Source organism: Amblyomma americanum, chromosome 5 (assembly GCF_052857255.1).
Source record: "Amblyomma americanum isolate KBUSLIRL-KWMA chromosome 5, ASM5285725v1, whole genome shotgun sequence".
NCBI lineage: Eukaryota > Metazoa > Arthropoda > Arachnida > Ixodida > Ixodidae > Amblyomma > Amblyomma americanum.
In genome coordinates this window covers 65349645-65373361 of record NC_135501.1, presented here as the reverse complement: position 1 = coordinate 65373361, position 23717 = coordinate 65349645, and the positions used below count along the sequence as shown (strand labels likewise).

Here is a 23717-nt window from a genome sequence, read left to right as displayed (position 1 = left end):
CGTAATTGATGCACAGAGATATAAGAAATTCAAGCTAAATGTAAAAAACGAAATCAGACAATTATTTTCAACAAACCTAAGCTTGATATGCAAACAAAATGAACATAACAGCTAAATATCGGAAATCTAATTAGAACCGTCCTAGATCGCTCTTAGAAAAAAATGTTTTTTTTCACCAAACCACTCCAAAATGGTACAGACTATCCAATCTGTTTCTAGTAAGCGAAAAAGGATGGTTCAGTCTCCCTGTCCTTTGAACAGTCTCTGGCAATACCCGGAATTACAATACGAATTACAATGCGTTCAGAGTTAACGAATTCAAACACCTCAAGAGTTTCTCCTATTCTTCAGACAGTTCTTATTCTCTACAAAATATCACATGTCGTCGCTCATTATAGGGTATCGTGATGAGTGTTAATAAATTTATTGTAGTGCAAATTTCCGACATAGTGATTGAAACCGCATAAGAAACTGACCCACATCGCAACATACGACCACCGAGCCACGGCAGAATTTTACACATTTTTCTATTACTTCCAGCCAAGGTATATGGCTTCCTCCAGAAGGCATCCGTTCATGCTTTCAACTACATTTCTTCGTTTTACTGCGTGAAGGCGCCCTGTAAGGCGTCGGTGATTTCCTGACTATAGTTCACGGACTATGGATGTTGAGACGCTGAAATTTTTCATCATGCGGACTAACTAAGTTCTCAGACTATACATAATTTTATTTCGTAGCAATAGCTACATTACGGTAGCATTTCGAACCTTCAAAGTGGCGGCGGCGCGTGACCATGGCGGCTCAGCCCCACCACGTGGTCACGTGGTTGGTCACGTGACCAGCCATGACAAGCCACGTGGTGCGGAGCAGCTGCTGCTGCCGGCTGCGCGCCCAGCTGCACCAGCTGTGCGCATGCGCCATGTCAATTGGGACGAAGATGAAGAAGGAACGCCCAGAGAAACAAAGCGGCGAAAGACTGACTTTGAATTTCAACTCAGAATGTTCCACCCGGCCAGCTGTAGCTATCGCGTCACTCCAGGTTTAACCAGAACTGAACCACCTTCAATTTTTTTTCAGGCTGTTTGTCAGAGTTGGAGCAGCCTACTGGTGACAATGAAAGAAAAAAAAACGTTCCCCGAGTCGGCGCCTACGACGTGTTACCGTGCTAAATAACATAGCGAAATTATCCCCGACACACAATCAACTTCGGTACATTAACTTCGAAAAATTATTCTTTTAGCCTAAATTTGCCCCTGCGAACTATACACTGAATGCGGACTACATTCCAGAAATTGCGGTTCCTGGGAAGTCATTTTGTTAATATTGTTACGGCCATAGACGCGATCCGCATGCTTCGCTCGTGCGTGCAGTGCGAAGAGAACGTAGTGCGTTGGTGGTGCTGAGCTCAGCTGCCCCGGTTGTTCGGCTTTGCCGCGCTCTGTGTTTTCCCTCTTCACGTTACAGTATTTATTATTTCTTAAAAATGTATACATATTTTTGAAAAATAATACATCATTACTTTCCGATTAATTCCAACATGGAAATCAAGAGCTTGATTTGCCGTTCATGTGAACGGCTGCATGACCGCCTTTTTAAAGATAGTTTTTGGACTCTCTCCAGCAATGTTGGGCACGAAACGCCGTTATAGCACCAGCAGCGCTTGCATCGTAATTACATGAAAAGCAAGAAGATGCACGAGCCATTATTTGCAATAAACAATACAAATAGATCACTACAGTTAGAGTAGGCTGAAGGTTCAAACCTTGACGAGACCTTCACCCGAATAAACGAGATACAGATTGCAGAAATCCCTGAACATTTTCTTCATTTGGTTTATTTGGGTGTTATGTTCCAAAACGACTCAGGCTATGAGGGACGCCGTAGTGAAGGTCTCCGGAAATTTCGACCACCTGGGGTTCTTTAACGTGCACTGATATCGCACAGCACACGGGCCTCTAGAAATTCGCCACCATCGAAATTTGACCGCCACGGCCGGGATCGAACCCGCGTCTTTCGGGTCAGCAGCCGAGCGCCGTAACCACTAGGCCACCACGGCAGACAGACGAACATTTTCTGCAGTAAAATATAATCGCTCGTTAACTTACAGGAGCATATTTCCTTGCTGAGACCTAAGTATGAGACGTGCTTAGATGAGAGAGCATACTTAAAGACAAAAATTATGACCCAGGTTACAGGCGCTAGAATACAAGTACTTACTTTTGGTGCTTAGGTTCAGCAGAATTCAAGAAAAAATTATTATAAAAGTTAAGCATTGCCTCGACTGTTAAACCGTGCTTTTAATAGTGGTCGACTGGACACGGCAGTCATGAGTCTACGGAAGATACTGCTAAATGTTCCGCACAATAAATCGCTTCACTTAACTTAAATTAAAAAAGGGCTCTTTCTTGCGGAAGTATATTTCCTGCAAATGTTTAATGAATTAAGCACAACTCTCACACTTGCTTCGGCAAGACTTGATCACGTGCAGGTCTTAACGAGTCCTTATTTTTAGTTATGTTATATCCGAATTTTATTGTGTACAGCTTGAAGATTTTTCGCCCTGCACAAGTTGTACTCTTAGCGGTAATACTCGTTTGTGTCAAAAACGCATGTTAAATGCTTATGATTTACTCGTAGACCCTTCTGGATTTATGTATTGTGAGGTTCAAGTTTAGTCGGTGGCACGTAAACATGGGATCTGTTCCTCTAGTGTGTTCCGAAATGTGGAAGAAAACATATTTTTAAATGTCATTCACGAAAATATTTGGTAATTAAAACTAATTATGTTGAGCATGGACCAAAGGCCGCAGTTCAAACCCACTGTCTTGGCATTCAACTATCCTTTGCCGTGGATGATTGGGAAATAGAGGCTGCGTAGTATCTTCGTACAAATATAATGGCTGTACTTTTATCGATGTTCATTTTACCTTGTGTATTTTAATTTAATTCTGTGTCTTTTTTACATCAGAGGTCTGTTTCTAAAGTTCTACTGGCCAAAACCAGGTCCTCTTATTAGGTTGCCATTTTTACATATCTAAATACTTTGGACAAGCGCATTTAATCAACAGAAAAATGTTTATAAACGCAATTTTAGCATATCGTAAGCTTCCACCATCACCATCAAAAAATCCGCGGACTCCCCCTCGGGATGGCTGTAGTTTGCTTATATTTATTGGCAAAAAATCACCCGGTTTGTTTTTATCCTGCGTTTTCCGCAGGCACAGGACAAAGAAAGTTAGACCATGTCATCAGTGTGTTTATAACAGTGCCTAACAATATCCCACCGTTGGCTCCAGCAAAGCTAGGCATGAAGATGTGTAGTTTTGTTTTCACACATATCGAGGTGCAAAATTAAGTTTCGATATCACTGCCCGTACTTTCTCAAGAAATCAACGGGTTTTGTAACATCAAAAAGCAGAGCTATAAATCAACGCGCCAAGAATTGCTCTACCTTGAGGATATTGTAAACGATAAGACGCAGGTTGAGATATCTTTGTCCTACGAATAGCAGATAACTAATGGCCACAAGTTTTAAAAAAACTGCAGAACATTTAGACCAAACATGAGCCCTTATTGTCTAACTGAACCAACGCTTATATCCAGGAGGGATGCGAGCAACTCTTGAATCACATAACCGAGGCTCGAGGGCAGCCTCTGGATCTATTCCAACTACTGCTGGCCAGCGCATCCAACAACATAGGCGTGCTGCTCTTCGGCTACCGCTTTCCTTTCGATCACCCCAAGCACCAGCAGCTGGTGGGCTCCATCCGAGACGAATTCATGGAGAGCCGAAAGAAGAGCTTGGTATCCCTCCTGCCATCCAGCGTCGCAGCGTTCACAAGACGTCTGCCATTCACGACAGCAGCTGCCCTGCACAAGACCATGGAGTCGGTCGAAGCGTTTGTGAGGTGAGCTGCGCTCTAGGTTCTAGTCTGAACAACAGGGAATCAACTATGAAAACGTAACTAAAGGGAAATCTCAAGTCCTCCATTTCAAAATGCGGCCAAGCGGTCGGTGCACTTGTATGAAGTGCGTAATTAACGCACGCTCTGTGCAAAACGCACATGTCTGTATTATCTGCATTATAAAACTAGCGCTCGAGTCATGTGAACTGAATTCTTCTGCTGCCGCATTCGCCTTTTGAGCATTCTCTTAGTGAGACCTTTTCGACGACCTTGACCGAGTGCTTTCAGTACTCAGTAAATGCAGTGAGCACTCGGGAGTAATGGGAGGGAGTAGTTCAGTTCAGTTGTTTGTTTTCTTTTAAAGGCCCCCTTTTTCCGAGGGTATTATATGAGCAGTGGTATTTCATTTAAATAAACAAAATGCATATTTGAAGGAGTTAGAGTTATTGAAAAGCCGAGAATGAAGCGTGCAAAAAGTTATGATGGGCACTTAAGATCCTTATGTGCTGTGAATTCGAAAGAGTCATGTGACCTAAAAGCCTCTACACTAAACGCCTTAACCATAAAGGCCTTTGACCTAAAGGCCTTCATCCTAAAGAACTTTAGCCGGAAGGCTTTTTCCTTCAAGGCCATCACCCTAAAGGTTTTTTCCATAAGGCATTTTTCCTAGAGGCGTTTACCAGCAATGCTTTTGACGTAAAGGCCTTCAACTGAAATGCCTTTTCGCTGAAGGGATTTACCTTGAAGGCCTTCACCAAGGCCTTTGGCCTAAACGCCTTTACCAAAAAGGCCTTCAACCTAAAAGCCTTTATCATTGGAATTGTTGTTAATCTCATCTATATTTAGTAACATACTTTATCATTCCAAAACTACCACCATCAGTACAGCTAACTATGAATACGACTATCTCTATCACTAACTACTACCGTCTCTTCTAATGACTTTGCTTCATTGTCTACCATCACCCATCATTATCTTGAAGGTCTACAGCAGATGGCATGCGAGGCCGTGGGGACGTCATGATGTTTCGCTACCACTTGGTCATCACCGCCGGGTATCGTTGCTGATGTGGCATATGATGGAGTATGCTTTTCCAGCCCGTAGCTTCTCGAAAAGAGAACGAAGCAGAGAATGCAGTAGTGTCTGATGGTGAATCGGCAACCTGAAGTGGGACTGACTTCGGCTTTCACAAGAACGCCTCTCGCTATTCACTCTCGCGCGTCACGGAGCCGTCAGCAATAGCTCTTGAGGTACTTCTAGATATATGGTGCCACACGTCCAAGGGCCCAGCAACACATTTAAGATATGTGTGATGTAACCATTAGTTGAGGAGGCCTGCAGTTTTTGTAGTTAATACCAGGAAGTGCTGAGATAGAGCTCACACAATGTCTTTTACTGCGACACCAGTAACAGGGCCACTTGGTAAAAAAGCCGGCGTTGCCTGCGTGAAGTCTCCGCGAGTGAAATCGCCACCCTCCAAGTGCTGCAACCAACAGCTACGTTCCCACCCACCGCTGCCCGGTCAGAAGCGCCTTCCACCAGCAAGCCACAAAACTACACTCTTCCCAAGGCAGTCATCCACTAAAAACCCCCGCAGCAGAGAAATAGAATCAATAATAATAATGTCCTTAATTGTGTTCAATTCAAAAGATACAAAGTGAACATAGCCGCCTTCCAGAAGCAACACCCTTACCTCATCCTGTATCCAGGGGGCTGACCACCCAAACCGCCACCTTCGTCCCACCAGCACCATCCAGATGCGCCACCACCCGACCACCTCCGCCAACCTTCTGCTTGCCGAAAACTTTGGTCGCGTCCGTGAAGCTTCGGTTCAAAGTAAAAACATGTATTAATGAAAAAAGCGCCAACGTAATGGTTGAAAGTAAATCCAGTTGCTATGCCAGCTTTCTCCCAACAGGTTTTGTGATCGTGCTGCCAATTTTTTCCCGCTTCCAGTTTGTCGCGACTCATGCCATCAGAGGTTGACTTGCCACGCCAGCTTACTTCACCCTCTAAAACGGGCGAACGAGGCAATACCTTCCCACTGGCGGACAGATTTCATGTGGCAAAAATGTTTCACATTTCCCCTATGGTCGAAGAAGAAATGAAAATATTTCTGTTCGGATGCTTATTTAGTTTCAAGTTAGAACAGTCTGCTCGCTTAATAAACCGTTTGATATGGGGAGGAAACTTCGTGTGTTTCATAGAAAAATTTCTTTTATTCAAAAATCTATTGCCCCTTGTGCATACCTAGTTGACAGTTTTCGTGCCAAGTACTTTATAAATATAGAAAGGTTTTGCAGTATCTATGTGTTTTTGGCGACAGGTATATAAACTACCTGTTTAGGAATTCTGTTCTTCCTCTTCTCCGATCAGGCTAGAATTAGTAGGGCGTTCTTTTATTTATATTAAGACTACTACAATCAGGACTATACCTAGTGCTCGTTATTCACTCCTTCGTTTGCAAAAGCCACTTTAGCATTGCATTTATGGCCAATGAACACTCGTATTTCATTTGGCTAGGCCAGCTTGGACAATGGGAGACGGACGTAGGCAAGCTCGACACACTGAAAACTGGAATCGCTCCTGGTGGCCCGAATACGCGCTATTCAGCATGACCAGTTCGGATGCATTTCCCCTGCACGAGGCTTAGAACCATAAATAAATCCATAGTCTCTTCAAAATGATTCAACATATATTTCAAGATTAAACACACCACTCTCACCTCCATTTCAGAGAACAGATTCACCGTCAGGCGGGAAATATAGACGCCTCCAGTGGATCTTTTGTGGAAAAATACTTATTGCAGACTCAGGAACGGAGCGACAACGATACCTTCGTTCATGACAGTGAGTGTTACAAATTTTTTTACAACACTTAGATGCTACCTCCTCACGAGGTGAAGTTTTGCGTTCTCTTCGAGAAGTACTCACTGCAATATGCCTCTCACAACAGTTACTAAATGTCAAGTAGCGGAAATGTGTATACAAGAAATGTAGTACTCACAAAAGCAGGTGACCGGGAGTGTGAAGCTCATGCTAAGCATGACAAGACCGAGGCTGCACTGGTAAACAGACTGCCATTCCACAGCTCACTGTGACGCTGAGCATCTGTTACTTTGCTTGTTGTTAGGATGGCTTTGAACTTGCAGGGCTGTGCAGAAAGTGGCTTGAGTTGCTTGTGCGAAGGTCCGCTACTCGTGCTAAACGTTTATATTCGATCATGCAACCAACACTCTTATTCATTTCCACACAAATACAATTCAGGCACAAAGGGCAAATTCGTAAAGTAATCATCGGTAGAAAATCGTAGCATGCAGCTTATCATAGTAACAGTAGCAGTAAAATGTTTTCTAATTTACCAGCTTTGGGCGCACAACATGAAACCCTGCAGACAGTAAATCGACAGCCCTATCTTATGCCTTGTAGCAAGTGCTCAAAAACAATGCTGTAGATTGAGTCGTTTGGGCCTTTTATGCTAGATGACATAAATAAGGTTATTCATAAACTGATAACTAGAAGAAGAACCTTACCAATGTGTATACTTCATCGTAATGAATCAATTTTCTCCTTAGGGCAAATTCCGCGAATGTTATACACTATAGCACAGTAGGCGAGTTGCTAATCCATCTCGAAAGAACGAAACAGCGCAATTTGCTCTTTATGACGAATTCCACGAACGTTAGAAAACAGCACAGTGGGCGAGTTGCTAACCCATTTTGAAAGAATTAAACAGAACAATTTGCTCTTTACTACGAATTCCACAAGTATTAGACACCATAGCACAGTGGGAACAGAAACAGCGCAACTAAAACGAAGGACTAGGGAGGACCATTTGCGCTGTATAGTTCTTTGAAGATCCAATACCAACTCGCCCGCTATGCTATGTTACCACAATTCAGCGCTTGTCCGTGTCTTTCCTTACCCTAGCCCTTCGGTCTAGTTGCGCTGTTTCCTTATTTCAAGCTTAAACACCTGTGCAGGAGACGTGGCAGAAAAGCTAGGCGCGAACTTCGAACTCTGTTTTCGTTTGTCTTTAAACCTGGTGTTTAGAGGTACGTAACATACCGATAGCCCATCAAAAAGTTATGCTCAGCAATATGCAACCGAGAGAAAAGTTTTAAAAAATAATATGGATTAGCTCAGCTAATCCAGGATATACAAAGCGAAAGATGTCGGCGTTCACTCTGTTCATTGGCGCTGGCGTTGACAATGTTCTAGACGGCGATGGCTTTGAGGAAAAGAAGGGCGCATAGCTGGCTCTCTGGATATGCGGACGCCTCAATCGCGCTTTGAGGTACGTGGCGGTGGGGTGAGAGAGATGTGGCCTGAATGCATTAGCGCTGACAGCGTTGTGGCTGACATGCGGCACTGCAGCATGAGCTAGGCCGCAGCGTTCATTTGGTGATCGATCTCTCGCGATCAACCAATAACTGCATGCCGCCTCTCAAGGTGGCAGGGAGGGCCCGCTGCCTATCCAGTGTGCGGTACGGAATCAAAGCAGGCTTTTACAGTTGGACACCAACGCCGCGTACATGAAAGTCAGATTGAGGTCTCCACTGACCCACGGATCCGGTTGTGCGCCTTTCCTTTCGTGAAAATGAACGGCCTTTGCAAAGCTGTCAACGCCAATGAACGGCGTCGGCTCACTTGTTTTGTTGATTTTTGAGGAAAGGAAATGGCACAGTAACCGTCTCACATATCTCGGTGGACACCCGAATCGGGCCTAAAGGAAGGGATAAAGGAGGAAGGGAAAGAAGAAAGAGAAAACTGAAAAATTGAAAGTTGGATTTTGAGGAAAGGCGTGGCGCCGCTGAGCGGCGGAAGACCTGTGGCTCGGTGCTACTAGTGACGCATGCGCAGTGGTGACTAGAAAGCGAGATAGAGAAAAAATTGGAGGCTTATCAAGGTTAAGCCCAGTGGATGCGAAGCATGTTAAACAGCTGCCTCAGTGTGGATGGGGCTAAGTAACGGAGACGTGGTTTTAGGTTAATCGTCGTACTTTATTCTTTGCAGCCCGACAAACACACTCTTATGGTCCGTAAATGCATAACTCTTGGTTTGCACGTCACTTTGGAGGCATCTTGACCGCATACACGCCCGGCGCAAAGACGCTGGCGCGGTTGCGGGCACAGAAACTGACGCGACGGCGGGCGCGCGCCGCTTCATCCCTGGCGTGACGTCACATATCACGTGATGCAGCGATGGTGGCGCCGCCGCCGCGTCGCGCGCGACGGCGCGAACCGAAGCGTGGAGGCCTCCGCCGGGCGACGTCCGACGGCGCGATATGAGGCCCCATCCGCAGCCGGTGTGACGCCATCACGTGACGTCACATCATGTGATCTCACTTCAGTGTCAATGGTGGCCACCGCCGGGAGGCGACCGACGGCGCGATATGAGGCCCCATCTGCAGCCGGTGTGACGCCATCACGTGACGTCATGTCACGCGACCTACTTGAAGGTCACTTGAAGGTCAATGGTGGCCACCGCCGGGAGGCGACCGACGGCGCGATATGAGGCCCCATCTGAGCCTGTGTGACGTCATCAAGTGACGTCATGTCACGTGACCCCCACTTCAGGGTCAATGGTGGCCACCGCCGGGCGTCGCGCGAAGGCCCGAAACCTACGTTAATATGCTTCGCATAATATCCGCGACGAGACGCGCGTTGCAACGTGATGTGCCTCCTCGGAGCACCGCCACGGCGAAATCGCAAGTTCGCGGCCAGTAAAGCTTTCGCTTTATAAAAAAAATCATGGTGCAGGCTTCTCCCTCACGGGCAACGCCGTTGGTTTCCTGATCCCCGCAACGGTCACAGTGTCAGCAATGTTGATGCGGATACTGCTGTTGGTGGCCGCCAACGTCGAAACGGTGCAAAAACGCATCCAGAGAGAAATCGACGCCGTGGTGGGAAGCGAGCGACCGCCCACGTGGGATGACCGCTACGCAACGCCCTACACCATGGCAGTCATGTGGGAGGCGCAGCGGTGGCACACGCTGCTTCCCATGGGGCTCCCGAGGTGGTGAGTACTGGGAGGAATGCCTTTATTCATGTTGCCGCCACTCTACCATAGTCATTGAGTTAACTTTTGAATGTCGGATGGCCGAATTGGGGCTGGTCGGCTGTTCATCGCAAGCGACAAGTGACGATGGCACATTGGCCGGTGGTCGTATACACGGCGGTCAGCAGTACGAAGAGTACTTCGGGTCCTCGTTCGCCCGTCCGGCGACACTTTGCCGATTTGGGCAGATAACTCCAACTTCATAACAAGCAGAACTATTTTATCAACGACGGGATTGAAATACAAGGCAGTAGCGGAAAAGGCTGTTTAAAAGTATTCGAGACTGAGACTCGGCGCGGTGCCCCCACTTCTTCGTTTTCAGCTTGTTTTAAACCCTTCGATAATTGGATGGAGCCTTACTACTACAGCTCTTTCTTACTCTTGGTCGACAGACCAATAGCAGTGCAACTGCACCGTACATACAAGTGAGCGGAGCCCAGGTCTCACAAGAGCCCGGCTCGCAGGACCCTGCACCTCCTAGAACGTGCTAGAAGCAGAAACCCGCCGCTTAGCTGGACAGTCGGGTCGTTTGAGAAGTCGCCGACATTAATGACCCCCGCACTTTAGAGCTCGTCCCTCCTCAACGTTAAAAGGTAGTCGGCTCTTGGCGACCCTGACGACGCCGCTCGCGGCCTCACTGCCCATTTGGCCCCACGACTTTGGGCAGCGACACGCTGTCATTATTCTGGCCTCTCTCGACTTCCCACGAAGATGGCAGCTCCCGGCGGAAGGGGGAAACGAGCCACCGGCGCCGTAGACTTATAACTTAGCACGTTGTAATAGATTAATTTTAGCTCAGCCTTCTTTCTTACTTGTGATCGGAAGAGAATAAGCGATTGTTGAGGATATTGGAAATCAAATCTTTCCAGCAAAACACTTGCTAAGCATGTTTTTCTTGCAGCAGGTTTATCATTTTATTACGAAGCTTTTAACGCAGTTGCGTTAGCACCCCCAGCTCAGGAAAAAATAGGCGGTTCCAAGCGAGGAACATCGTGTGTAGCCCTAGTTGGGGTGGGCACTTAAGGTCCTTATGTGCTAAAGGCATTTCACCTAAAGGCCTTTACCATAAGGGTTTCTCCCTAAGGGAACTTTGGTTAAAGGACCAGAGGCCTTCATCTAGGTGAAAGCCTGCGAGGTGTACACACCTGGCAGGTTGCCCACAACCCGGTTGACCGGAGGGCCGCTAGCCACCAAGGAGGCTTCAGGGACCTACATACGTACGTATCCCGGAATTCTGAAAGTGCGCCTAGTATTCTATAGGCGTAAAAATTATCCGATGTCGACATGGGCGTCGGCGACCTTTTGAAGCCTCTGAGGCGGAGCGGCCGCAGCAGCCGGCCGGGCAACCTAGATGACCACCTAGGTCAGGTGAGCTTGTGCAGTCATCAAAACCTGCCAACCGGATAGTGAGCAAACAGACCACCATGGCAGGCTACAGTTAAAATAAACATTGGTTGCGAGAGGTTGCTCGGGAAGGGAAACCTGAGTCTCACAAGCCCCACCGCTGCACAGGGCAGTGGCGCATCGCTTAACCGGTACACCACTGCGCCAGGAGTGCATGAGGACTTCCAGCGAGCCATGAATGTCAAGTGGAGAATGACAAATTTCCCATACATGGGCCTAAACTAATAACTGTCATCGCGTGATACCGTTAAGGCGGAGATTAGGTGTTTCCTCCAGGTTTTTTAAACCAGATTTGTTTGGTTGCATTGCCTGCTTTTCTAATACATGTTGGAAATTTTTAATGGACACTTTAAACAACATCGCAGTCATTATCTATACTGTGTGACATTTGTTCGAAAATGCTACTACATTGTAAATGTAGCTGTCCCACGTTTTTAATCTTTTGCTAGGATTCGGTTAGCTTGCTGTGCTGCCGGTTACATGTAACAAGACAGCGCTCAAAAGGGTAAAGTATATATTATTGGTGTCATTTTTTTCCTCCTAATTCAATAGCGATGGCTTTACATTCGAGATGTTTACTTTGTTGTCGACAAAACCGCACACTGTTGGTGGCATATGGCGATTTAATCTACCAGTGCCCTATGAAAACATTTTCCCCTGTACCCACTCAGTACTGACACTGTGACATCGATGAACTGAATAACTCAGCGGCGGCGACCACCACAAAGGTGTTCGACAGTAGTCAGGAAGAGATTCACCACGGAAAAATGTATAGCTGGCGTATAACTTTTGAGATAACGTGAAGAATCACCTAAGAACCAGTTGCGAGAGGCCAAAACATTTCGGATAAAATCTGGTAGCATCGCTCGTCAGAAACGAAGGAGAAAAACCACCTGTCGGTGTCTATGAGCCCGAATAAATTAGCATTACAAAGCTTTGCGACAATATTACAAACTCGCTGCGCTCTGCGCGACGAAAGATGTCTTGCTGTCTCTATTAGTTATTTACAAATTGGAGCCGAAAACTGCGGACACGATCCAATTGCTTCTTGCTTGTTAAGCATCGGTTTAAAGACTGTGGAGTGTTCTCTTGGCATCTCAACTGTAATATAAACATTTTGCCAATATTTATTTTAGAACTTGAATACTGTGCAATTGTTAATAATTCCCAGAACTAAATGGATTTTCGAACTGTTACTTCATTTTTTCTGTTTTTTATACATTAGCGCGCGACTGCTTTCAACTCTCCTACTTACCTCGTTCAGTCGCCAGCATGCTTGTCTACAGCGCTCGAACAAAGCCCTGTAGCACAATACAGTGAAAATTTTCAAGCAGGTATATGATTCTGGAGACAATGGTTTCGCTGGAGCGAAGCAGCATAGAAAAAAATTTGTTCTGCCAATCGCACTGCGTGAGCAATATATAACTTAGTCAAGATTTGGCTTTGGTTTATGTGGGTTTAACATCCCAAAGCGACTCAGGTTATGAGGGACGCCGTAGTGAAGGGCTCCGGAAATTTCGACAACCTGGAGTTCTTTTACGTGCGCTGGCATCACGCAGTACACGGGCCTCTAGAATTTCGCCTCCATCTACATGCGAGCGCCGCGGCCGTGATCGGGTCCGCAGCCGAGCATTATAACCACTAAGCCTCCACGGCGGCGAATCAAGATTTCAGTTTCCTCCGCAGCATACCGCTCTAGCATGCTGATGGCTGTACAGGAGGTCCCATTTCTGTTTCGGACCTCGGGACATCATCTCGCATGTAATGGCTGCATAAAAAATTACGTAACATTGCATTAGATTCTGATTGTTGAAGTACTGCGAAAATGAATCTTACAGGGCAGGCCAAGACGTCGCGATAGGAAAGTATTTTGTGCCAAAAGGATCCACCATCGTCCCCAACATCTGGGCAGTTCACAACGATCCCAAGCGTTGGAGTGAGCCGGAGAAGTTTGACCCCATGCGGTTTTTGAATAAAGACGGATCACTGGCACTGGAGAAGTTGAAGAGCGTCCTGCCGTTTTCAGTCGGTGAGAATTTTTTCTGAATTCTAGTCCGATTTAATCTGCATGGTGGCTTGCTACTTGCATGGCGTTTATAGCGTATGCCTTGTTCCTTGCGCTATTGAAATGTAGTGTCAAAAATTCCTTTTCGATTCCCCACTCACTGCATTTTTTTTACTCGTCTTCACGCGCACGACCTTGTTTTTTCTTTCTGGGGGGGAGGCAAAGGTGCTTATTTAAGATTTGCCAAGAAAAATCACGAACTTGTATTGCTAAATTCCTAGTGATCGGCACTGCTTGCGAAGAAGCCCACGGTTTATCCGGTTTCTTTTCATCAGTGTTTGTTAGAGACGGGAATGAACAGGTGTCTGGCACCGAAAACTGCCACGTGCATGTGTCACTATCGCTTCCTCAGGCATAACTGAGCCCAATAAACACTTCCGTTTCGATGTTCACCAGGCATTTATTACTTCCTGCAGGGTTTCCGCTAACCGTCAAAGCATCTCTAAAATATGCATGGCTTAGAAAAATGACCTTTTACGGAGGTAGTTGTCTTAGCTTCCTGTCCCCTTTGCGCTTAATTGTCGCCTTCGTCCAGTCCACATCACATACCTCGCTTTACCTTCGTTGTTGTCGGGTAGGGCACGCGTTCGCCGCAATTAAGTAACTAATCCGCACACGGCCAGTGTCTCTAGCATAGTGTGACCTTTATCCTTAAGGGTAGGGGGTCCCAAAAAGACGCTGTCAAAGGCCTCCAAATTTTTCTGAGAAGCACATCCCCGAATTTCCCAAGTCCTCTCTCGGCGGTTTCATGCAGCCAATCGGACTGGCCCCAGTCGTCCTTAATGAAGATTGCTGCCATTCGCTGTCCACGTTGTTTTGTATTGAATTGCCTTTATTTGCACAAATATACAATTTATGAGGATTTAAGGAAAAAGCTGCTCAGGGCAACTTGTCGGGCCTCAAAAAATGTCTGTGGGCAGCAGCAGCGGGCACATAACTAATGCCCAAAGAAAACATAGTTGGCTCAAACTAAAGCCAACAAACAGGTATTCAATAGAATAAGAAAGCAGGAAGACTAGGAAATGCAGTTTACACATGGGCAACACAGTTAGTTATTGAAACATTCACGATAAACTCTGAGGTATAAAGGGTGAATCATTACAGTTTACAAAGGCGAACATCCAACAGAAATATCGTTTAACTATAGCAATCTGCCTCTAAAGCAGTCACTATGATGCAAAAACCGGACTGCAAGCCTGGGGGGGGGGGGGGGGGGGTCCACCGTATCTTCAAAATTGCCGAAACGCTCTCAGCGTGGCTTTAACGTAGGTCGCGGGAGGGGAAACGGCGTCTTCAAGGGTCTCGTGGCACAATGCCTACCTCGCTAGCAAAACGTGTCGGGCGGCTGTGCAAACGCAAAGTTCGAGTGAACAAAGCCCTTTCTTGAGTTGAACGAGACTTCGCAGTTCGTGCGAGGGTACAAAAAGACAGGCGGGCGGCAAAGTGCGCCCCCTATCAACAACACGGTCCGGTGGTCGTGTCTCCTCTGGCGTAGTGCAGGCAGCTCTGAAAAGCCTCAGGCCTGACTACCACTGCCAACGACCGTGACCCGAACAAAGACCCGAAACGGGTTAAGTGCGCGCGGCCGCGGGGAGACATCTGCTTTGTGGGGTGGTACTACGCCGCGCACTGCAAAAAGCAGCTTCTGAGCGGTCGGCGCCCACCGTATCGAACGGTGTCGGAGCGCCCGGTGCCGAGCTGCAATGCCAGCGAGCTCGTAGCGGCACCCGTGGCCCCAGGCCACCCGGCTCCCGGGGCCGCGACTCCCAGAGTCGAAAAAGAGATAGTAGAGAAAATATATACAGAAACTCGGACCACCCACGCGGCTTCCGTACTCGCTTCGGGCTCGGCAACTCGGCGGGCGCTAGGCCTCGCGCTCCCTCGATGCGGACCAAGTGATTCTCGCGAAGAAACTCCAGGGAAAAAGTGCGCTGAGCATGTCGAAAAGTTCAAACATGCTGCAGCGCAATACACCTCGCTCTCAAGAAAGCATGCCGCAGGTCCTAGCGATCAAAATTCACTCTAGGCCTAGCACTTGTCAAGTCCGGAGAAAGAGCGTTCCTCAAACCGGACCGACAGTCGTCCAATGTTCCAAAAGCGAGCCCCACGTTGGGCTGCCAGATGTGGGGTTTGAATTTGGGAGATAAGTACGTTCTCCCCACTCAATCGCGGCTGACACGGTTCAAAGCCGCCCGGACCCCACCCCGTGATCGCGTACGCTACTGAGCGCACGCCAACCACGGCGGGCCTAGCTCTGAGGGGACAAAGGAACGACACAATGGCTGACACAAACAGGCATTTATTGCTACAGCAACAATAACGCCAGCTAGCAGCAAGGTACGCTAATGAATCGAGGTCGTCCGACTCACCAGCAAGGTTCCGAGCGAATGTTCGCTCGCGCTAGGGCAAGGGATATATACTCCGAAGGCCGGACAGGACGATATACGGGAGCGGGTCTCCCTGTCGCTTCCTCTCCCCGCCGGCGAAGAGCGGAGCCGCGAGCGACACGTCCGCTCGCGCGGACGATCCCAGCCGAAGCGCCCCATCTCCCGCGCGCGGGCGTCAACAGTCTCCCGCGCAGCGATGCTGGCGCCCTTTCTTGCCAGTTAATCTAACTGACAAGAAAATGCGTTCATCCTCGGGGTCAGATTGCTGCTGCACGGTGCCTCGCGGGAAAGCAAACACAGGGGGCTGCAGGGAAGGTTCCCACAACGCAACGCAAACGCAAGAAACAAATAATTGAGCAAAATCTCTCGTGCACGCGCTCAGAATGCACCCAGGCTGCATAGTTCGCCGTTTAATATTAGGGCAGGAATGCAACCAGGGGGGAAACCTACACTCAAGATCGAACTAAATTACGTGTGCCTTAAAAAGCCTATCGGAGTTTTCCGTTGCAGAGAATAACAATGTTTCGACATGCGTTCACCAGTTTTCATGAATAACGCAGGCGCGTACGCTGATCGTAGGCAAGACTTCTATTTGAGCTAGTTGGTTGTATCGTGGCATGGTTTACGTAAAAGCCTACTGGCGCTAAAAGACGGAGACGACACACACAAGACCGGACTGGCGCCAACCTTTAGTTCAGTTTAGTCATAAAAAAACCACTTAATAACAGCACGAGAAGGCAAAGACACGAGCAAGAGATATACAAGCGGTGCAATAACAAAGGCACACGTGCCTACATACCAAACAATGAATGTAACGCTGATAATGACCCCCTAAGAAAACTAATCTCTTCTGACAGCGACACTGATGGCTTGATTATGCAGATATGACCCCTCTGCTTGATGTAATGAGCTTCGATTAGAAATGGGTTGCGAGGAGCACAGTCAGCTTTTTCGATTGATGTTAATGACCGGTACTATTCCATTCCGCATATCGAAATGTCAATTTCCATCGGATGGAAGATCGCATGCATAGGCGAACTATCATTTCGGGACGAAACAGGTATTAGCTGTGATGATTTCTTAACACATTTAGAATTTTACCTTTCATCGACTGCCGTTTTTTTCAACCACCAGTTTTATGTTCAGTGCAATGGCGTTTGTATTGGGTCGTCCCTTGCACCTATATTGAGTGAAATGTATTTATCATGTGTTGACAAACATGTTAGTGACCGGCTTTTATTGACCTACAACGTTGTTATGGTATCCAGATATGTGGATGACTACCAAATTGTGCTTACCGACCACGTACGATCAAAACCAAGCGCCATGTTTGAAAACATTGTCACCATTATCAGAAGTGAATACAAGGGGCTTCTTTTCACGCAAGCAGTTGCCCAAAACAATAGCCTGCAGTTTCTTGATTTGAGACTTGTGTTTAAGTACGACAGACAAGTTTGTTGGTTGTTAGAGGCACAACGTACACACGGTCAGCCGTTGATTCAGTGACGCGGATTTGGTGATTATTTTTGTACTGCCTAACCGTTCTCACTTTGTTCAAGGTGCAAACGCGCGACAGCTTGCAAGCAGAAGAACCACATTGACCTTATACCAGCTGGCAACTTTCTTTAGGTTGTGCGAAAGCTGATTGAATATAGGGAATCACCACCGTCGGTTGTTTTTCTTTGTCCTTGTTTTTTCACCCTGTTCACCATTTGACGTCGGCTTGCGCTTCTTCACAAGGTTGTCATTAATACTAGCGTTGAGGTGTTTTGGGTACCCGGCTTGGTGAGTGCATTCAGTTTGCGCATCAAAGCTCTGTGCCATCCAATGCTCACAAGATTTTTGCAAGGCTGCATTCAGGTATGCCGCAACGATTCCCCGCTTAATTAGCTTGGAATGTGCACTACTCAAATGCAGTAGCTCTTTCCACCTTCTGGGGTTGTAGGACCAACAAACATGTCGGCCCTGCTTAAACTCAAGTCTCAAGTGAAGAAACTGCAGGCTATTGTTTTGGGGAACTCCTTGCGTGAAAATAAGCCTCTTGTATTCACTTCTGATAATGGTGACAATGTTTTCAAACATGACCCTTGGTTGTGATCCTACGTGATTGGTTAACACAATTAGATAGTCATCCACATATCTGGATACCGTAACAACGTTAGAGGTCAATAAAATCCGGTCACTAACACGTTTGTCAACACACGATAAATTTCACTCAATATAGGTGCAAGGGACGACCCAATACAAACGCCATCCCGCTGAATATAAAACTGTGGTTGAAAAAAACGGCAGTCGATGAAAGGTAAAATTCTAAATGTGTTAAGAAATCATCGCAGCTTATACCTGTTTCGTCCTGAAATGATAGTTCGCCTATGCATGCGATCTTCTCTTCGATGGAAATTGACATTTCGATATGCGGAATGGAATAGTACAGGTCAGTAACATCAATCGAAAAAGCCGACTGTGCTCCTCTTAACTCATTTCTAATCGAAGCTGCTTACATCAAGCAAAGGGGTCATATCTGCATAAGCAAGCCATCAGTGTCGCTGTCAGAAGAAAAGATTAGTTTTCTTAGTGGGTCATTATCAGTGTTATAATCATTGTTTGGTACTTTCGGAACGTGTGCCTTTGTTGAGTCACCTCTTGTATATTTTTTGCTTGTATCTTTGCCTGCTCATGTCGTTATTAAGCGGTTTTTTCCATGAATAAATTTAGTTGGAAGTTGGCGCCAGTCATGTCTTGTGTGTGTAGTCTCCGTATTTTAACGCCAGTACGCTTTTTGCGTAAGCCATGTCATGATCGTAGGCTTTGCCCCTCAGCAACAGTGAAGGTGGCGGTAAAAACTAAGAAGCTGTGAAAACGTTTTGTGTCTGGAGCGATGAACGAAATGTGGTTTAAGGCGTGCAAAAGGCACTCTGCGCGACGCGCCTCAATTAACAACCCTTGCGTGATCTACGCTGCACCCGACTCGAACAACTTTTCTTACTTCCACCCGCGCAGCCGGCTGTCACTGGTGCGGGCCTGAACGGCAGCGCACGCGCTGCTGGTGGTGGTGGTTTCTTTCCTTTCGTGCTTTTCGTTAATCAGACAGAGCCCCGAGCCACCTCGGATCCTGCCGCGGCGGTGTTTCTCGCTTAATTTCAAGGAATTTTTTTCTTGCTTGAGGTTGTGATAAATCGAATTGACAACTCGGAAAGACGGTATGGGATCTTTCAGGAAACATGACAAGTAAGAACCAACAGGCTAGCTACCTTAGTGCATCTCGTTTGCCGAGTGAGACAGGAAGTGTCAAGATTTCTCGTTGCCTAATTTATTGTAACTACAATACCAAGGAGTGCATGATTAGAAAGGCAGACTAAAGGACAAAGATAAAGCAATACGCAAAACAAAACAGCACTGCGTACGGCCGGCGACAATCTATCACGAAGTATTCTATTTGCGTTCATAAGGACGCATGCGCAATACTAACCACATGGCTGCTTCAAGCTAGGTGAAGCGCGAGGCCCATGCTCTCTGGCACAGAATAAAAACGTCTCCCGCGAAAACACTGAGAGATGTTCCTTGGGCTTCTGGATTCCCCACCAAGCGCTCGAACGCAGCGCGAAAAAAACGTGGCAGCCTGAATTTTCTTCCCAGAAGCGGCCTACTCTGGAGGCTGAGGCACATCAACGCGAGCAAATAATTTCTTGTCCCTATTAGTCATGGCAAAATGACCACGTGAGGGTGATCATGCTATCCATCGCCTTGCAGGATGGGAGTCTTAATGCGGAGTCATCGCCTCGTAGGTTGAGGCAGCGTTGACGTGTAATATGTTTTAAACATGCTACATGTTTAAAACTTATAAGTTCAGTCGGCTCGCATTTTGCACAACTGATTGTCAGGTAATTTGCAATTAAACTTTCCGGATGGCGCAAAGCCAGATTGTACCAGAAATACTACGCGCACACAGCCCCACTCACAAGCTTCAATTTTCGCAAGAAAAAACTGCTTTAAACACAGTTTTTTCCCGCATCAATAAATAAGCGGAAACCCTTACCTTCGCACACTTTCGCAGAAAGCGAAATTATCAAGGAAATATAGCGTCAGTTCCTGTGTTGCTAATTGTATTTCACTCTTTCTTAATATTTTCGCCTTTGTTTTCTTTATGTCATATGCTTGTTGTGAATGAACTTCCATTTTGTCACATGTGCCCCTCCTTCCTGGACCATGTATGTGTATGATCTGCAATGTGTGCAAATATATAAATAAAAGTATGAATTGTTAGAAAAATATTAGTCCTCCCATTCGGCAGCGCCGTTTAAACCAAATACGTTTCTAATGGCTCAAAATTGTTCTAGGCTTTTTCAAATGACACTATATAGAACTGCGGCAACCAATCATTCGCTGAATTGCTCAGATTGTACCCCCCCCCCCCCTCCGCGCTTAGTCAGTATTGCAGTGTCAGCAAAATGACAGAATAGACGCTTAGCTTATTCGCTGGCCCCGAGGCTGCCTAGTCACATTATTTGTTGCAGTCTTTCATCGCACATTATTGCAGTAAATTGCCTTGTTTGCATGCGGGAACTCTTCATATCAGGTACCAGTACAGAAGTACCGTATATTGTAAACTGTCAATTTTAACATCTCGAAGTGACACGTGGGCTATGAGCGACGCCGTAGTGAAGGGATCCGGATTCATTTAGACCACCTGGAGTTTTTCAACGAGCGCTGACGTCGCGCAGCACACGGCCGGTGGTTGCGCTTCGGCTCCGTCGACCTACGGCTGCCACGCTCGGAATTTAGCCCGCTTCCTTGGAATCAGCAGCCGAACGGCAAACCAACTGAGCCACCGCGGTGGGTCCTAATCATCGTAATTATATAGCCCACGTCGAGTATTATGATCTCATTTACCATGTAATACATTCGCTTAATGTCGGTAATCTCCACCTCTAGTTGTCGTAATCACGCTTTCTGTCTGTAGTTATTCCTGATTACTTGAATAATTTACCGTCTAAATTACCGTCGTACCTTGTACTGGCAAGTAGCGAATTAGGTACGCAAGAAAGAGTCTTCGCATTAGCTTCCGGAATAGTTTTATGGCACGGCCCCTAAATGTAAGCATGCAGTGCCCTTCACAAGAAAGGAGTATTTTTATTTGATGGCCACTTAAACCTGGTCCATCAAAATTGAGCAACCCTACTGAACACGTGTTAGCCAGGTGACTAACTCGTTATTCGTCTGCGTATAGCAAAAACACAAATAAACACGTGTTAGCCAGGTGACTAACGCGTTCTTCGTTTGTGTATAGCAAGGACAAAAATAAACACCGTGAACGTGTCAACTAACTGCCTTCTGTGGACAGTGGAAGTTTTCCTCTCTAGCTTTCATTATACGTGAGCACCGACAACGTCTCGGGTCCCGCAACGTCTCACACAATGCATAATAAATAGTATTTAAGATACGTAGGGCGTAGTACTTAGTTTCTGAAGTCACGTAAAACTCATTGGATATCATATGCATTAGCGCAAAGTTAAGTAACTTCATTTTTAAAACCATCATCCCGCTTTGTTCCCGATCGTAATGCTGTGCAACGGAGAAAAAAATTGTTCAAACGACATGAAAGGTTTTTTGGCAAAAAAGACGACACACAGAAAGACAAGACGACAGGACGAGCGCATATCTCTATGTCGCCTTTTTTGCGCAACTAACTTTTTATATCGTTTCAAGTATCAATCCAGCTAGGCGTACAGCCCTTGCAGGAAAAAAAAAATTCGCCCCTCATGTTTCATTCACGTCCATACCTGTACTTTTCCTCTCCATAAAGGTGGCTATATTTACCTGAGCGTCAGGGTTAATACTTTCATAGGTGTTCCCATGGTGGTCTGTTTTCACTATCTCCATTAATCCGACATTTGGTTTGTGACGGGAAATACATGCTGCGACGACTTTCACTGGACACAGGAAACACAATGGCGTTTTTGTCGTTATTCTTCAGGGAAGAGGAGCTGCCCTGGCGAAGTGTTCGCTCCGCTCGAGATCTACGTGTACGTGACACGCATGCTGCAGAAATTCCGCATCGTACCACAAGCAGGGAGCGTACTCGACGTAAACATCGGCGACGACGTCATCATGCAGCCAGGCCGCCACATGTTCTGTTGCATACCACGGGAGCCCGTTTCCTCCTCGACAGGAAGCTGATATTAGGAGAGTACATTAGACAAGTTAATTTATTCTTTTTCGATTAAGAACCAGATGGCGTGGAATTTCCGAATAAAGACTCAAGCTTAACATGTACGATGGCAACGCATTTTTGCTGATAACAAACACATCTGTTAAATGCTTCGAGAGCTGCATTAACACAAAACTGCGACGATAGGCATACAGCAAACATACTGTGCACGTGCTGCAGTCCCATTTGTATTGGATGGAAGCAGGCAAGTGGGAGCTCTCGATATGGTATCTGTACTCGTGTCCTTAATCTTTTGCTGCAAATGACATCACTCGATTTGGCCTTCTACAGGCCTTGCGGATGTGCCCAGAGGACGGACGGACGGACGGACGGACGGGGGGGGGGGGGGGGGGGTTGATGTGAGATATCGAATATTATAAGCCCTGGCAAAATGTGTCAGTGTTTATATTTCGCAAATCCTGCGCCAGGATAATGCTTACCATCAGTTTTCGTATCTAAATTCGTAATGCTGCTCACATCTTTACATCAAACTTCTGAAATATAAGATTCTTTTCTGACCGAGATGAATCTGTATGCAAATGACGGTTTCGAAGAGTAACGTGCACTGAAGTTGGCGGTTTGCCTAAAGCGCATATATTTTGGGGCGATGTAGCAGAAATTTGTTGGGCCGCAGCGCCGAGAGTAAATGTGTTTTCGAAATTTAAAAAAAATTGCATGGATGATACAGTGAGCTGCCCGCCTCACCATAAATAAGGAGACTGACAGTAATAGCTATGAAGTGAAATACTAAATGTCATTTAACCAGCCTACCAGTGAGCACGTCTTAGCTGTGGTCATATACGCTACGGCGATGACAAAGGCATGCCGAAGAAGCGCTTTTCTAACTCAAAAAGGATATTTTTAAAAATTGCGAACATCTTAGGTGAAGCAACCGGTATAACTTCTTAGTGGGTTAAGTTGCGCCAGCAATGCGCCATCTGAACGAATTTCCTCCAACTTCTAAGAGTATGAGTTACGAGTTTTAAAACTCGGGACCCAGCGCATCGTCAAATTTTTTTTCAATTCCATCAAGATACGGCTGACCCTAGCGATCGTCTCCCTGTCCTGTCCTCCTTTAGTTCTCTCCCCCGTCGGCTAACCTTCGTACCTGCTCTAAGCAGAAGGCGGGGGGGGGGGGGGGGGGGAGCAGTGCCGTCTTCGTTGCACTCGAAGACGGAACGCGGATGAACTGAAAAATTCACAAGCAGACGTATGCAGCCTCAAGCACCGGTACAATCAACCGATCCTAGATTCACTCCATCTGGCAACGCCGAATCGTGGCAAGAGGTGGGCATTCAACCTCAAAGTCCTCGACCTTTATTCAACCTCAAAAAAAAATTTGGTGACCTCACTCTGCAAGTTAAAATGTGTACAATTTGAAGCTAATGCATCTGATTTACAAAAAAAAAAAAGCTATATGACGGTGGCGTCCAGCATGCCTTAGATTATAAATCCTGAAAGAGAGAATAAAAATTCTGAACAAATTACGGCAAAGAATGTGTACACTATTAAGCACCTAAACAGCTCAACCTACTAGCATCTAAATTTGATTTCAGCCAGCCATTGAGAGCCTTGAACTGAAGATATGAAGAATTCTTGTGCTCCTAAAATATATTTTTACAACCATGACCAAATTGTATCATTAAACACTTTATTTGCGGTCATCATACGGTTCCTAATTGTCATCTA

The 23717-nt window shown here is 46.4% G+C and overlaps 1 protein-coding gene across 1 annotated transcript in view; it reads left to right on the top strand.

Moving 5' to 3' along the window:
* The window catches only part of LOC144133930 (cytochrome P450 2C23-like), a 29805-nt gene extending 7808 nt beyond the window's left edge, over positions 1 to 21997 (top strand). Inside the window, exons 5-9 of the mRNA XM_077666980.1 lie at positions 3604 to 3903; positions 5615 to 5723; positions 9667 to 9925; positions 13207 to 13397; positions 21795 to 21997. Of these exons, the coding sequence (XP_077523106.1) occupies positions 3604 to 3903; positions 5615 to 5723; positions 9667 to 9925; positions 13207 to 13397; positions 21795 to 21997 (1062 nt within the window). The remainder of the gene's footprint in view (positions 1 to 3603; positions 3904 to 5614; positions 5724 to 9666; positions 9926 to 13206; positions 13398 to 21794) is intronic.
* Positions 21998 to 23717: the final 1720 nt, after the last annotated feature.